The 17,257-nt window shown below is 46.2% G+C and overlaps 1 protein-coding gene across 2 annotated transcripts in view; it reads left to right on the top strand.

Moving 5' to 3' along the window:
- The window catches only part of LOC307001477 (high-affinity choline transporter 1), a 43,452-nt gene that overhangs the window by 4,304 nt on the left and 21,891 nt on the right, over positions 1-17,257 (top strand). For both annotated transcript variants that reach the window (XM_079617998.1, XM_079617997.1), the window contains exons 3-9: positions 7,484-7,597; positions 7,841-7,996; positions 8,075-8,223; positions 10,642-10,785; positions 10,885-11,038; positions 15,021-15,238; positions 16,679-17,257. The exon at positions 16,679-17,257 is cut by the window's right edge. In XM_079617998.1, coding sequence (XP_079474124.1) covers positions 7,484-7,597; positions 7,841-7,996; positions 8,075-8,223; positions 10,642-10,785; positions 10,885-11,038; positions 15,021-15,238; positions 16,679-17,257 — 1,514 coding nt within the window. The remainder of the gene's footprint in view (positions 1-7,483; positions 7,598-7,840; positions 7,997-8,074; positions 8,224-10,641; positions 10,786-10,884; positions 11,039-15,020; positions 15,239-16,678) is intronic.

Raw genomic sequence — 17,257 nt, 5'->3', positions numbered from 1 at the left:
ATGCTGGAACACACCTCCCAGCTGCTCAGCACCAGAGGGTCCTCCCACAGATGTCATCTGGCCCTGGCGCGGTGTTCTTTTTTGTCCTTCTGAGAGCACTCACCACCTCTGATGTGTTGATGTTGAGACCGCAGTCATCCGGTCTGAGAGTGGAGATGATTGATTCTAGCTGGATGCTGTTGTCTTTTTCGTATCTAGTGTAGAAGGAGTTGAGGTCATTCGGGAGTGAAGTGGAGCTGCTTCCAGCTACCTGGATGGGTTTGCGGCTGGAAGAGACAGAGTTCACTGCTGCCATGTTCTTGATGCCCTGCCAAGCCGCACGAAGGTTCCCTTTTTCAAAGGTCTGCTCCACTTTGTTCTTGAATTTCAGCTTGGCAATTTTTATGGCTCGCTTGACCTCTCTATTTACCTCCTTCTTCTCAGCTTCGGAACCGGTAAAAAATAATCTCTTTTTCTTATTCAATATGTTTTTTAGATCTTTAGTCACCCAAGGTTTATTGTTAGGAAAAATGGTAACCTTCTTGGAGGGGATAATACTATCCACACAGAAAGTGATGTATGCTGAGACTGTATCCACTTGCTCACTGATGTTGGTGGAGCACGATGTGAGGGTATTCCAGTCCGTGGTTTCAAAGCACCCTTGAAGCCTATCAATGCTGTCCGGTGTCCACTGTTTGATGTCCTTGATGACTTTCTCCATTCTCTTAACCACAGGTGTGTAGGCGGGAGCAAGCAATATGCTGCTGTGGTCAGCAGAGCCTAAGGGGGGGAGGGGGACGGCTCTGTAGGCATCTGGAACTGACCCATAGCATTTGTCCAGTGTTTTCCCTAAACGGGTGGTACAGTTGACATACTGATAAAATCCTTTAAATGATTTGTCTAAAAAACAGTTATTAAAATCACCCATGATGAATTTGGGGGCATCCGGAGATATCAGCTCAAGTCTGTCGAGCGTATTCCTTATATAATCTGAAGCAATGGATACATTTGCCCTGGGGTGGATGTAAACCAGAATGAAAAACAGCTGTGGAAATTCCCTTGGAAGGTAGAAAGGACGCAGGGAGACAGCCAAGAGTTCGATGTCAGAATTGCACAGTTCTTCTCTGACAACAACTGTTTTGCACCAACGTGGATTGATGTAGAGACAGACACCACCACCATGGTGCTTACCAGTCAATTCAGTATCACGGTCTAACCTTACAGGGGACCCGAAGCCATCTATGTACATACTGTCGCTGTTGTCACTTCCAGTTAGCCACGTTTCAGTAAACGCAAGAATGGAAGCAGTCCGGTATTCATACATGTGATAAACGTTAGCTTGCAGTTCATCGGTCTTGTTACGCAGTGAGCGCACATTAGCAAGAATCACTGAGGGGAGCGCACAGTGCTTATTTCCTCCTCGCCTAAGTTTTGCTTTAATTCCACCCTTCTTCTTCCTCCCCCGTCTCGTTACCTTCTTTCTGTTGTTGTACAGAGTATCTGTCCTGTCGGTTGGGAGTTTACGTTGAAGCTCCTCTGGCAACTTGTCAGTGCCTTCATGGAAGTGAAATTGCAACTGTAATAAAAAATCCCTGGAATAAGTAATCCGTCGGGTGTCCGGAAGAGTATATCCATATGATACAGTAGGCAGATAATCCAAAAGGAAAAGTAAGAGCATAAAGGTCCATAGTGTCCATGTACAGTCCATACTTTGGAGCAGTGAGCGCAAAAAGCTAGCTGAATTAATTAGCGTCGGCTTGTTTATCCCAGTAACGTTATGTGAGGAGGTGGCAACACCCTCACAAACACACCACAAAAGAGCTGAGCTAGAACTATACGGTAATAGTTGACAAACGATCGATTCCCGAAACAAACACTCAAAAACTCACTTTACAAGAGACAAAAACATTCAAAGCTACTTTCTGCACCGACCGGTCGACCGCACGAGCAGTGACCCGGAAGAGTCGAAACACCTTATGTTGTTTTGTATAAAGTCTTCAGCTGACTTCACTTTAATAAATGTAGGACACCCGTTGCCCTAAAGTGATTAAGTAAATAAACTTCATGCTTACCGTATGTTCCGGACTATAAGTCGCTCCGGAGTATAAGACGCATCAGTCAAAAAATGCGTCATGAAGAGGAAAAAAACATATATAAATCGCACTGGACTATAAGTCGCATTTATTTAGACATTTATTCCACAAAATCCAAGACCAAGAACAGACATTTAGGCTGTGTTTACACGGAAACGATCTGAAGAGAAAACGCAAAAGTGGCGTTGCGTTATCACTTTATATTCTGCGTTTAGACGAGCGTTATGGGGGGGAAATCTGCATATGGTGACGCAACAGTGTGTGAGATTGGATGTAGTGTGCACCAAAAAAGTTCTATTCAAATATGGAGAGTTTTGAGTCTGAGGAGGTCCAGAATCCCCCTCAAACCCTCGATGGCCCACAGCCATACACTTTTGAGCCTCCCAGGCGTGAGACAGATGAGGAGCCAAACAGAAATGTAAATAATTCCTATCGAAGAAACATAAATATCTGGTGTGAAGAGAACCAGTGGAGAGTTGGTCAGGTGTCTGGTCAGTATAGGCATAACTTAGTGGTGGAACATGTGTTCGTATTGAACCGAAACGTTACGGGCGTCACGGTTCGGTGCATGAATATACACAGAGAATACACGGTATAAAAATAAATAAAACTCGCGAGCAAATTAATTAATGCGGAACTACTCTTATACGCGGGTTATTTAGGGACACCTAATCTGTAGCTCCGCCTTAGCTCTGAAGCTCCGGCTATAATGAACAGGCTGCGATGTCAAGATTGCAATGCTGGAATATGTTCAGAATACGCCTGCGTATACTAACGACCTAACTTAAATAACTAACTAACTAAATAAATGTCCTAATCACTAATTCTCTCGCTCTATCACTCGTACATTATCAACACAGCTCAGCGAGCTGGGGAGACGTCTCCCTCGTATGACAGTGGATTGTGAATGTTAATGCTTTAATAACAAATCATTTATCAGGAGCATTTATGCTGATGTGTATGGCGACACGTAGACTAACACAAAGTTACGTTACACCTTAACTAACACATTTTCTGCAGGAAACCCTACCCTATAAAGAACATATCCCTGAGGCTGAATAGGCTAAACTAACATTAGCCAGCGAGTCCAGCAAGTTACCGGTCAGCAAGTTCACCAAGCTCCCGATCTCACTCCACAACACTGAATCCACTGAGTTCTTCCTCGGTGTCGCTTCTGAACAACTCCGCTAACTAGAGCGCCCTCTCGCGGCTGTAGACGGTAATGTTTTCTCTTGGTTCATCTCAGTCAGTATGAATTAAATTTGATATATAAGTCGCACCTGACTATAAGTCGCACCTGACTATAAGTCGCAGGACCAGCAAAACTATGAAAAAAAGTGCGACTTAGTCTTTAAGTGTGACTTAAAAATTCTCATAGGTTCACATAACTTAATTTTTTCAATTAAGCATTAAGTTTCTTTACTTAATCATTTTAAGAAATGAAATTTATGACTTAAAATCATTTTAAGGCAACGGGTTAAATACATATTTTTAAGTAAGAAAACTGAACACTTTTTACAGTGAATTTTCATGCGAATATGAAGGTGTGTTTTACACAACAATACAGAAACAGCGCTGAGATACAACACTGCGGAAATTATGTATTATAAACTGTTGCCTGTTTATTTAATAAAATGTAAACATGCACAATGTTTGGTAATAAAAAGGAGTTTTTTTTGTTTTGAAACAAGGAATACAACATTAAAAATGTAAATCCTTTTGTTATTTTGGTTCTTATTTGAATCTTTTTTTTAAGGGGTTAATTGTTTCTTCTTAGAAATTATGGTAAAACTGTAATTAAAGCCTTTATGTATTATGCATCATATTCATAATGTACACTATAATGCATTATATCTGTTCATAAATCATTTTGACCAAAGGTCAAATGCATTATAATATTTGTAGATTCTGAAGTTGTTTGTTTGTCGTGTTGTAATGCCTGATATTTTCTAAAGGTGTAATGCGATGAGTATTATAATGCATTATAACTGGTTACAGATGTTCAGTGCATTATAACTGTGGTTACAGATGTTCAGTGCATTATAACTGTGGTTACAGATGTTCAGTGCATTATAACTGGTTACAGATGTTCAGTGCATTATAACTGGTTACAGATGTTCAGTGCATTATAACTGTGGTTACAGATGTTCAGTGCATTATAACTGGTTACAGATGTTCAGTGCATTATAACTGTGGTTACAGATGTTCAGTGCATTATAACTGGTTACAGATGTTCAGTGCATTATAACTGTGGTTACAGATGTTCAGTGCATTATAACTGGTTACAGATGTTCAGTGCATTATAACTGGTTACAGATGTTCAGTGCATTATAACTGGTTACAGATGTTCAGTGCATTATAACTGGTTACAGATGTTCAGTGCATTATAACTGGTTACAGATGTTCAGTGTATTATAACTGGTTACAGATGTTCAGTGCATTATAACTGGTTACAGATGTTCAGTGCATTATAACTGGTTACAGATGTTCAGTGTATTATAACTGGTTACAGATGTTCAGTGCATTATAACTGGTTACAGATGTTCAGTGTATTATAACTGGTTACAGATGTTCAGTGCATTATAACTGGTTACAGATGTTCAGTGCATTATAACTGGTTACAGATGTTCAGTGCATTATAACTGGTTACAAATGTTCAGTGCATTATAACTGTGGTTACAGATGTTCAGTGCATTATAACTGTGGTTACAGATGTTCAGTGCATTATAACTGTGGTTACAGATGTTCAGTGCATTATAACTGGTTACAGATGTTCAGTGCATTATAACTGGTTACAGATGTTCAGTGCATTATAACTGTGGTTACAGATGTTCAGTGCATTATAACTGGTTACAGATGTTCAGTGCATTATAACTGGTTACAGATGTTCAGTGCATTATAACTGGTTACAGATGTTCAGTGCATTATAACTGGTTACAGATGTTCAGTGCATTATAACTGGTTACAGATGTTCAGTGCATTATAACTGTGGTTACAGATGTTCAGTGCATTATAACTGGTTACAGATGTTCAGTGCATTATAACTGGTTACAGATGTTCAGTGCATTATAACTTGTTACAGATGTTCAGTGCATTATAACTGTGGTTACAGATGTTCAGTGCATTATAACTGGTTACAGATGTTCAGTGCATTATAACTGGTTACAGATGTTCAGTGCATTATAACTGTGGTTACAGATGTTCAGTGCATTATAACTGGTTACAGATGTTCAGTGCATTATAACTGGTTACAGATGTTCAGTGCATTATAACTGGTTACAGATGTTCAGTGCATTATAACTGGTTACAGGTGTTCAGTGCATTATAACTGTGGTTACAGATGTTCAGTGCATTATAACTGTGGTTACAGATGTTCAGTGCATTATAACTGGTTACAGATGTTCAGTGCATTATAACTGTGGTTACAGATGTTCAGTGCATTATAACTGTGGTTACAGATGTTCAGTGCATTATAACTGGTTACAGATGTTCAGTACATTATAACTGGTTACAGATGTTCAGTGCATTATAACTGGTTACAGATGTTAAGTGCATTATAACTGGTTACAGATGTTCAGTGCATTATAACTGGTTACAGATGTTCAGTGCATTATAACTGTGGTTACAGATGTTCAGTGCATTATAACTGGTTACAGATGTTCAGTGCATTATAACTGGTTACAGATGTTCAGTGCATTATAACTGGTTACAGATGTTCAGTGCATTATAACTGTGGTTACAGATGTTCAGTGCATTATAACTGTGGTTACAGATGTTCAGTGCATTATAACTGGTTACAGATGTTCAGTGCATTATAACTGGTTACAGATGTTCAGTGCCCTATAACTGTGGTTACAGATGTTCAGTGCATTATAACTGGTTACAGATGTTCAGTGCATTATAACTGGTTACAGATGTTCAGTGCATTATAACTGGTTACAGATGTTCAGTGCATTATAACTGGTTACAGATGTTCAGTGCCCTATAACTGTGGTTACAGATGTTCAGTGCATTATAACTGGTTACAGATGTTCAGTGCATTATAACTGGTTACAGATGTTCAGTGCATTATAACTGGTTACAGATGTTCAGTGCATTATAACTGGTTACAGATGTTCAGTGCATTATAACTGGTTACAGATGTTCAGTGCATTATAACTGGTTACAGATGTTCAGTGCATTATAACTGGTTACAGATGTTCAGTGCATTATAAGCTGCAGAAATACTGCATTCAAACTACGTTTATAATGCATTATATAAAGGCTTTAAGTAAAGTGTACTGAAATTGTTCTTTCTTTCTTTCTTTCTTTCTCTTAAATATGCTAATTAGAACTGAAAGTATTCAAGAAAGTCATTAACTTGTTCTGTTTGGTTAATTGGGATATTAAAAATGAATGAAATAATCAAGGAATATTTATACTGTGTGTAGAGTATAGAGCTGCTCAAGAACACACTCACTCTGTATGTGTGTGTGTGTGTGTGTGTGTGTGTGTGTGTGTGTGTGTGTGTGTGTGTGTGTGTGTGTGTGTGTGTGTGTGTGTGTGTGTGTGTGTTGATGACCGTGTGTGTGTGTGTGTGTGTGTGTGTGTGTGTGTGTTGATGACCGTGTGTGTGTGTGTGTGTTGATGACCGTGTGTGTGTGTGTGTGTGTGTTGATGACCGTGTGTGTGTGTGTGTGTTGATGACCGTGTGTGTGTGTGTGTGTGTGTGTGTGTGTGTGTGTGTGTTGATGACCGTGTGTGTGTGTGTGTGTGTGTGTGTGTGTGTGTGTGTGTGTTGATGACTGTGTGTGTGTGTGTGTGTGTGTGTGTGTGTTGATGACCGTGTGTGTGTGTGTGTGTGTGTGTGTGTGTGTGTGTGTTGATGACTGTGTGTGTGTGTGTGTGTTTGTGTGTGTGTGGATGACCGTGTTTCTTTCAGGACCACTATCATTAAATATGATTGACAATTAGCATACAGTTAGGATTGGTGGTATGGTTCCGTTCTGGCCGAGAACTCCCTGCGCCTCCATGCAGCCGAGCAGTGATAACCCCCCTCAGGGTAAACAAACAGAACAGAACCAACATGAATGTATGCAAATATAATTAATTCAAGATTTTAAAGTACAGCGTAATTCGAAAATGTATTCTGATTCAAGAGGAATCAGAATGCCAAATCCTGCTTGAGACAGGAGGAGCTGGGGAGGGAGGAGGTCATCAGCTCCTGAGAATATCTGCTGATAATACTGACGAGATTATATATGTATACAGTGATATTCCTTATAGGCAGAGGATCAGCTGAGAGTCACTGATGCGAGCTTGACTAACGTGACCTGCCAGAACTGACGCTATGCTTGATGTATGCGTGTTGATGACCGTGTGTGTGTGTGTTGATGACCATGTGTGTGTTGATGACGTGTCTCTGTCTGCAGCCACATGGGTGGGTGGCGGCTACATCAACGGGACAGCGGAGTCTGTGTATCTGCCCGGCTCCGGCTTGGCTTGGGCTCAGGCTCCGTTCGGATACGCGCTCAGTCTGGTCGTGGGTGAGACGCCTTTACACTGATCAGTCCATCATAATTCATGCATTTAAAGCAGTGTATCACCCCATTCAGCACCTCGCTGGAGTGTGTCAGTGAGCTTTGAGCTCCGATACAAGCTTCTGTAAAACACAAAACAATAAATCTTGTCAGGCCAGTTTTCAGAGCCACTCTCCAGCATATGAGCTCTGACAGAGTCCTGCTGATCTTCTCTCTCTCTCTCTCTCTCTCTCTCTCTCTCTCTGTCAGGCGGGCTGTTCTTCGCCAAGCCCATGCGCTCCCGAGGATACGTGACCATGCTGGACCCGTTCCAGCAGCTATACGGGAAGAGGATGGGCGGCCTGCTTTTCATCCCTGCGTTACTGGGAGAGATGTTCTGGTCAGCGGCCATCCTGTCAGCGCTGGGTGAGCACACACACACACACAGGTGAAGCTCCGGCCTCCATCAGTCTTCAGTGTGTCTCACCCTCGTCCTCTGCACAGGGGCGACGCTCAGCGTGATCGTGGACATCAACATCAACGTGTCCGTGGTGCTCTCGGCGCTGATCGCGGTCTTCTACACGCTGGTCGGCGGACTGTACTCTGTGGCCTACACTGATGTTGTCCAGCTCTTCTGCATTTTTCTGGGTTTGGTGAGTCTTCTCTACAAACTTGTACGGCAGAAAATATGGGTGACGTCATCGACCAGTAAACTATAAAGCACACCTGAACCAAACAGCGCCAGCTCCTGATAGACTGAAAGCAAGTCGAGCGTGGGCATGTCGGGAGTATGGAAGGGCGACGCAGCGTCTCGCTCCCTCTTCAGGGAACCAGGGTTACATATGTAACCGAGACGTTCTCAAGCGAACTCGAGCTGTCTGGGAACGCTAATACCCACCCCGCCATAAGAGCAAGTGTCCGTCCGTGTGAAGTCAGTGCGCACATTTGGACGAAAGCACCTGCGCCCCTGGAGTGGAGCCGAAGTCGAGATCATAAAACCTCACGAATGTGTGCGTTGAGGACTAGCCTGGCGCATCACATACATCCTGGAGGGAAACTCCTGAAGATAAAGCTTTAGAAGCAGCCATACTCCTAGTGGAGTGAGCTCGTACAGCCAAAGGTGAAGGCTGACCGGCCGACTCAGAAAAAGTGAGATAAGGATAATTCCAGGCACAAGGGAAATCCCGAACGTGCTTGTCTCCAATCCTCTTGAGAGATGAAATAGCGAGGAAAAGATAGTCTTAAGAGTGCAACTTCCTCAATGGGCTCGAATGGAGCTAGAGAGAGGCCTTCTAGTACAACAGTCTCAAATTGCCCCGAAGGAAACAAGTTATTAGTGGGTGTCTCCCCAAAGATACCCCACTCAAAGGGACGTGGTAAGTCACTAAGGCCACCACGTACACCTTCAGTGTGGAGGGGGATAACCCAGAAACGCTCCTGCAGGAACTACAGCACAGGGCCGTTAACCGGCTCCAGCTACTGTTCTCCACACCAGGAAGTGAATAATCTCCACTTCAAGGCGTAGAGTTTCCTCGTGGAGGGACCTCTGGAGTGGAGGATAGTCTCAACAACCTCAGCTGAGAGACCGATACTCATGAGCTGAGCCCCTCAGAGGCCAAGCCCACAGTTTCCACAGTTCTGGCCGGGGGGGAAGGATCGTCCCACTCGCCTGAGAGAGTACGTCCCTCCTGATCAGAATCTCCAGAGGAGAGACACTAGGCCCAAGAACCATACTCTGGCCGGCCAGAACGGGGCTACCAACAGTAGACTGACCCCGTCCCGGCAAACTCTCTCCAGAACTCCTAGGAGCAGAGCAATCAGGGGAAATGTTAACAGACGTGACCTCTGCCACATCTGTACCCTAGTGTCCAAGCCCAGAGGGGCTGGCTGGCTGAGAGAGAACCACTGCGGATAATGTGTCGTCTCTTGGGATGCGAACAGGTCTACTTCTGCTCTCCTGAAGTTCTTCCATAGGAGCTCCGTGGAGTCTCCATTCCCGGGCCTCGGCCCCTGCCTCAACAGGATGTCTGCTTCCTGATTTAAATACCCAGGGATGTAGATTGCCTTTAGAGAGAGCAACTTCCCCTGGGCACACAGAGGGGTCTGGTGAGACAGCTTGTATATGCGGCGCGATCGCAGACCCCCCTGATGGCCTAAATAGGAGACCACTGATGTGTTGTCTGAACAAACAAGCACATGATGGCCCCTCAGGTCTGGGAGGAAGTGTTTCACAGCCTGGAACACCACCAACATTTCTAGACAATTTAAATGCCACGAGAGATGATGGTCCCGCCACAGACCCTGAGCTGGGCCACTCATGATCGCGGGAATGCGAGCCAAACCGCCGTCCTCGAAGAGCGACCGCAGGAGCGCAGCGTTCTCAATGACAGCCGCTCACACTGCTCACGTTCAGCTCCCGCTGGCCATGCTGCACAAACAAACAACACAGTTGTCAAAACAATCACAGGATGAACACACTTCCTAAAATGCTGTTCGCTCGCCATTATATCGTTTTTTCTTTTATAATATAGTCGTTTTTGCTTGTTTTGTCCCCACAATGAAAGTAATGTAAATGTATGAAGTTTCTGAATTAAACGCACAGTGAATTCAGTGCATGTGGTCTAATGTGTTGCTGGATTATGGGATTGTTGTAAAACCTTGATAAAAGCAATATAGAGCTCTACATTTTATAAAGATTTTTTATAATAAATCTTATTTGCTCAAGATGATTCCTAAATATTTTCATTTTCTGTGGTTATCAACAGTTTTTATGAATAATTTCTCTTTTATCGTCATTCTAGATGCACTTCTGCTTCAAACTACCAATGGAATTAAATTAGGTTGGATTTAATTTTTGAGGCTCTTCCTTTGAGAATTCATATCAGCCAGTTTGTCATTCATATCAGGATCACCATCCTGGGCGGATGGGTTTGTTATTAAAGTATGAAATAATCTGCACCCTGATTACATGCCACTCCATCTTTAATATGCCACAGTGTTGATGTTAATCTAGTCAGGCTGATGATCATTGAGAGCGATGTCCCTGAGCGTGTGTGAATGTGTGTATCCAGTGGATCAGCGTGCCGTTCGCTCTGTCCAGTCCTGCCGTGTCGGACATCGGAGTGACCGCCGTGACCGCAGTGTTCCAGCCTCCGTGGCTCGGAGAGATCGACCCGGCCGACGGCTGGATATGGGCCGATAACTTCTGCCTGCTCGTGAGTCTGTCTGTGCGCTGACACAAGCTTCTTACGTGTGTGTGTAAGCTGACAATAGTGTGCGTGTGTGTGTGTGTGCGCGCGTGTGTGTGTGTGCAGATGCTGGGCGGGATCCCGTGGCAGGTGTATTTCCAGCGGGTTCTCTCGGCCTCCTCGGCTAGTTATGCTCAAGTCCTGTCGTTCCTGGCCGCTTTCGGCTGTCTCGTCATGGCCATCCCGTCCGTCCTGATCGGGGCCATCGGGGCCTCCACAGGTGAACCCTCTCTCTCTCTCTTCAATCCGACACACAGTGAGTTAGACTGCAGTTCCTCCACTGGCCACTAGAGAGCGGCTGCAGAAGAGACTAATAGACCCGCATGTTAAACTGCCCAACTTTACAGCAGAAAAACACATGTTCACAGTCTGGTGCTAAAAGTGCTTTTGATTTTGCTCTTCATGGCGACTGTGAGGGGGTGAATATTTTTATATCTCATCCGTTTAAATGATAAGCCTTAAAGTTCTGCAGAATTAGGGCGTGGCCACTTGAGTGACAGGTGGATTGCCGCTGTTGTCACTGCTAGTCGTTTGCTTGCTAGCGTTAGCGTCACGTCACCTCAGCTAATCTGCCTCGCTGCCCATTTCCGTTTAGTGATAGTCACTCCCACTTTTCGGGAGTGACACGCTGCGAAGATGGCGACGGCCGGCTCCGCCCACCTTGGGCTTCAGAAACGCTCTTGAGAAACATACGGTGACGTCACACACTCTACGCCAGTGTTTACACAGCCTCTGGCAGAAAGGCATCCGTGCGAGCGGCTCTGAGATCAGGGAGCGACGGGCTGCTGTGTCCAGAGGCTGCGGTCAGGAGTTTCAGTTTCTCTGAATCCACCGGGACTTCATTAACGCTGTTAATCAGCAGATGTTTACTGAATGAAGACGGATTCACAAAAGTCATTACGTCTTGTACAGTTAAATCAGGCCTTAGAATCTTTGTTTTCTACTATAGATTATATTGCATAAAGTAATATATAATTAAAGGATTAGTTAAAATTAACATTTCCTGATAGTTTACTCTCCCGCACGTCATCCAAGATGTTCACATCTTTCTGTCTTCAGTCGAACAGAAATGCAGGTTTGTGAGGAACATCCTCCAGATGTTCTCCATATAGTGACTTCAACGGTCCAGTGGGTCGAAGATCCAGATGTGAGTTTCAGCTTCAAAGTCACGATCCAGCCGAGGAATAAGAGTCTCATCTAGACACACCAGCAGACATTTAAATATGCTGCAGCCCGTCTTGTCTTCAACGAGCCCAAAAGGGCCCACGTCACTCCTCTGTTCATCTCTCTGCACTGGCTACCACTCGCTGCTCGCATCAAGTTCAAGGCATTGACGCTCGCTTACAGATCGACCACAGGCTCAGCTCCCTCCTACTTTCACTTCTTCTTGCGTTATTTTTGCCTCTTCACGATGACTCGCTTGCTGTAGTCCTCAGTTGTAAGTCGCTTTGGATAAAAGCGTCTGCTAAATGACTAAATGTAAATGTAAAATGTAAATGTAAATAGGAAGAGTAGAGCGGAAAACATTTTCTCCTCCAACTTCAAAATCGTCCAACATCATTGTTTACCATTTATTTATTTGTAAATGGCGTTTGACTCAGTCTTACATCCGCTTTAGAGATGCACCGAGGCGATTACAATTTTCTAGGCCGATTCTGATTTCCGATTTTTCCTTGAGTTTGACCTGCCGATATCGATTTTAGTCGATTCCGATTTCATTTTTTCCAACCACTTTACAGCACACACAAATATTTATTTTCTATATATTTTTTATAAAATACCATATACTTTTACCCAAACTGAATAATAAAAACAAGTGTAAATGGGTACATTTTCTATAAATATTTTTGATTCTCCATTTTCTTTTGTGACACAGCCTACTCCAGTTCTTGTTAAATACAATAGACATGCAAATTCTGGCACTTTTTGTGTGAAATCATATTTATTTTGTCATTCTAAAGTGTGCTTTCACTTTAATTGAGCGTGAGCAGCGCAGCAGAAATAGCCTCGGCGTCGAAACCCGCGCTTCACCGCTGCTCACGCGGCACTCCTGCTCGGCGCTCCTGCTCGACGCTCCTGCTCGACGCTCCTGCTCGACGCTCCTGCTCGACGCTCCTGCTCGACGGTCCTGCGCTCCTGCTCGACGCTCCTGCGCTATTGCTCGACGCTCCTGCTCGACGCTCCTGCTCGACGCTCCTGCTCGACGCTCCTGCTCCGACGCTCCTGCTCGACGCTCCTGCTCCGACGCTCCTGCTCGACGCTCCTGCTCGACGCTCCTGCGCTCCTGCTCGACGCTCCTGCTCGACGCTCCTGCGCTCTTGCTCGACGCTCCTGCTCGACGCTCCTGCTCGCCGCTCCTGCTCGACGCTCCTGCTCGACGCTCCTGCTCGACGCTCCTGCTCGACACTCCTGCGCTCCTGCTCGACGCTCCTGCTCGACGCTCCTGCGCTTCTGCTCGACGCTTCTGCTCGACGCTCCTGCTCGACGCTCCTGCTCGACACTCCTGCTCGACACTCCTGCTCGACGCTCCTGCTCGACGCTCCTGCTCGACGCTCCTGCTCGACGCTCCTGCTCGACGCTCCTGCTCGACACTCGTGCACGACACTCCTGCTCGACACTCCTGCTCGACACTCCTGCTCGACACTCCTGCTCGACACTCCTGCTCGACGCTCCTGCTCGACGCTCCTGATTGACGCTCCTGCTCCGACGCTCCTGCTCGACGCTCCTGCTCGACGCTCCTGCTCGACGCTCCTGCTCCGACGCTCCTGCTCGACGCTCCTGCTCGACGCTCCTGCGCTCCTGCTCCGACGCTCCTGCTCGACGCTCCTGCTCCGACGCTCCTGCTCGACGCTCCTGCTCGACGCTCCTGCGCTCTTGCTCGACGCTCCTGCGCTCTTGCTCGACGCTCCTGCGCTCTTGCTCGACGCTCCTGCTCGACGCTCCTGCTCGACGCTCCTGCTCGACGCTCCTGCTCGACGCTCCTGATTGACGCTCCTGGTCGACGCTCCTGCTCGACGGTCCTGCGCTATTGCTCGACGCTCCTGCGCTATTGCTCGACGCTCCTGCTCGACGGTCCTGCGCTCCTGCTCGACGCTCCTGCGCTATTGCTCGACGCTCCTGCTCGGCGCTCCTGCTCGACGCTCCTGCTCGACGCTCCTGCTCGACGCTCCTGCTCGACGCTCCTGCTCGACGCTCCTGCTCGACGCTCCTGCTCGACGCTCCTGCGCTATTGCTCGACGCTCCTGCTCGACGCTCCTGCTCGACGCTCCTGCTCGACGCTCCTGCTCGACGCTCCTGCTCGACGCTCCTGCTCGACGCTCCTGCTCCGACGCTCCTGCTCGACGCTCCTGCTCGACGCTCCTGCTCGACGCTCCTGCTCGCAGTGTGAACGCACTCATTGATTAACATGCACGGCGGAAAAAATATGCGCCGCTCACGTTTGCGTTGTGAAAACGGGCGTAATTCACGAGTTTCCTACATGTGCGTTCCGTGTGCAGGAGTGATGCTGATGTTGTTAATCATGCGGCGCCCGAGTGCATTTGACCGGCATGAGATCGGCATATATCAGACTGACCGGCAGCTCGCCGCTCATTCCGGTCACCAGACGATCAATCGGTGCATCTCTAGCAAACACTGGGTCTGTTCTTGTGCCGACGTCACGCTTCACCTTTTAACCTAGCCTGATGACGTAATGTGTGCCGCATCACAGCCAGTGCAAGACCAGCATCTGTGGTTAAAAGTATATAAATGTTTATTTCTAAATAAAATGTCGGCTGGTTTGTCTAGATGAGACTCTTATAGCTCGGCTGGATCGTGAGAGACTGAAGCTGAAACTCACATCTGGACCTTCGACCTGCTGGACCATTGAAGTCACTATATGGAGAACATCCTCCACTGAAGACAGAAAGACATCTTGGATGTAAATTATCAGGAAAGATGTCTTTCTGTCCTCCACTGAAGACAGAAAGACATCTTGGATGAAAATTATCAGGAAACTTTAATTCTGAAGTGAACTCCTCCTTTAAAGAATAGATTAGAATTGAATGAGGCATATAGTGCTTTCACATGTACTACTGTACACCCAAAGCGCTTTACAATCATATCAGGGAATCTCTCCTCAACCACCAGTGTGCAGCATCCACTTGGATGAAAAAAGCTTCTACTGTGTGTGTGTGTGTGTGTGTGTGTGTGTGTGTCCTCAGACTGGAACCAGACGTCGTACGGGCCGGTTCCTCCGGTGGAGAAGGACGAGTCGGACATGATCCTGCCCATCGTGCTCCAGCACCTCTGCCCGCCCGCCGTCTCCTTCTTCGGTCTGGGCGCCGTGTCCGCCGCCGTCATGTCCTCCGCCGACTCCTCCATCCTCTCCGCCAGCTCCATGTTCGCTCGCAACATTTACCAGCTCGCTTTCCGGCAGTCCGTGAGTTCCTAATGCCATTAGTCCACCTATGGGTCTTATTCAGTCTTATGTTACTGTAAAAGCTATGTAAAACAAAAACTAAATGTATTTTGTATATATGAGCATTATTGCTAGAAACTGAATAGCTGAGTGACCCTACATTACATCAAATGTGTGCCAATGTTTTGCAGTCTGGGTCTATATAAAGGTGTGTGTTGTGTTTTACCTGTCTGGGTCTATATAAAGGTGTGTGTTGTGTTTTACCTGTCTGGGTCTATATAAAGGTGTGTGTTGTGTTTTACCTGTCTGGGTCTATATAAAGGTGTGTGTTGTGTTTTACCTGTCTGGGTCTATATAAAGGTGTGTGTTGTGTTTTACCTGTCTGGCTTTGAGTTGATGAGGTAAGGCAGAAGTTGATTATGTGGCAGCTTTACAGAAATGTGTGCTTCAGTTTCTTAAAGCCCTTGTTTAGAAGCAGGAAAACATGCATGACGCAGACTGTGCTGAAGCAAACGGAGAGAAAAAGCCTGTAGAGAGAGAGAACCGAGACCACTAGTGTCTTTACATCTGCCGCCCAGTTCTTCATGTTGTGCCAGTGACATTCGGTTTGTCTGATCAAATGCGTATAAATCCTACATCATATTGTAGATTATGATGGCAGCATTTGTCACTCGCAAAACAGTGAAATTGTTGTGTCTGCGATGCTTTTTACTTCCTCTGAGTGAAGCTTTTTCATTGGTTTGGAAAATCAGTGTAATAAATACTTGGAGCGGGCATGGGAAAATGTATCGGAGTAAAAAGTAAACTTTGTCTTTAATATTGTAGTGGAGTAAGAGTGAAAGTAGATGCAAATAAAACATACTCAAGTAAAGTACAGATCCCCGAAAAAATACTTAAGTAAAGTAGCGAAGTATTTTTACTTCGTTACTTACCACCACTGTTAATATTGTTCATTGAAGCTTATATAGTAGAGTATTGTGAGAGATCGAGTAAGCGCGTGTACCTGCATTTACAGTAGACATAGCATTTTCCTTCAGGTCAGTCCCATAATCGTAATAAAAAAATATATTTGGATGTCCACTGTCATATCTTGTCCTTTTAAAAGTTAAGGGTTTTTCCCGTGACACGCTAGTCATTTACCAGTTGCGTCTTGCTTCTCTGTGTAATTTGAGTCCTTTCAATATAAAAGTCTTCTCTACTGACTGACTCACTCATAAAGACAGTCTCTGCCGCCATCTAATGGTGAAATAAAGTAACTCCTGTTGCTGTTCACGGTCAGGGTGGGACTATTTTTTCCAGCGGAAGGATGGCTTTTAGTGATTTTACTTGATGACATTTTTTGGCTTTAATATTTGTATTCTGGGTTAACCATTTTATAAAAAGCAATAAGGTACTCGAGGCTAGTGCTGTCGTGAATAAGTCAAGCCTGACATCGTGTCTCGTGTGTGCGTGTCTCCGCAGGCGTCGGACCGAGAGATCGTGTGGGTGATGCGGATCACCATCTTCGTGTTCGGAGCGCTGGCCACGGCGATGGCCCTGCTGACGGGCTCCGTGTACGGCCTGTGGTACCTGAGCTCGGACCTGGTGTACGTCATCATCTTCCCTCAGCTGCTCTGCGTGCTGTTCGTCAAGGGCACCAACACCTACGGCTCGGTGGCGGGGTACGTGTTCGGGCTTCTGCTGCGGGTCGGCGGAGGGGAGCCGTACCTCCGGCTGCCTCCCTTCATCTACTATCCCGGCTGGCGGCCGCGGGAGAAGCAGCACCGCCTGACGCTGGAGGTGGAGCGCTACGTGGAGCAGAGGTTCCCCTACAAGACCGTCTCCATGCTCGCGTCGCTCCTGAGCAACGCCGCCTTCTCCTATCTGGCCAAATACCTGTTCGAAAGTGGCACGCTCTCGCCCAAGTACGACTTCCTGGACGCAGTGCTTTCCAAACACAGCAAGGAGACGATGGACAAGACGACGCTCGTCACGCACGACAACATCGCTCTGTCAGAGCTGGCTGCTGTGAAGCCCAGGCACGGGAGCTCTCTGGCGGGA

Source organism: Phoxinus phoxinus (genome assembly GCF_949152265.1).
Source record: "Phoxinus phoxinus genome assembly, chromosome: 7".
Taxonomy (NCBI): Eukaryota; Metazoa; Chordata; class Actinopteri; order Cypriniformes; family Leuciscidae; genus Phoxinus; species Phoxinus phoxinus.
This window is presented reverse-complemented; position numbering and strand designations above follow the sequence as displayed.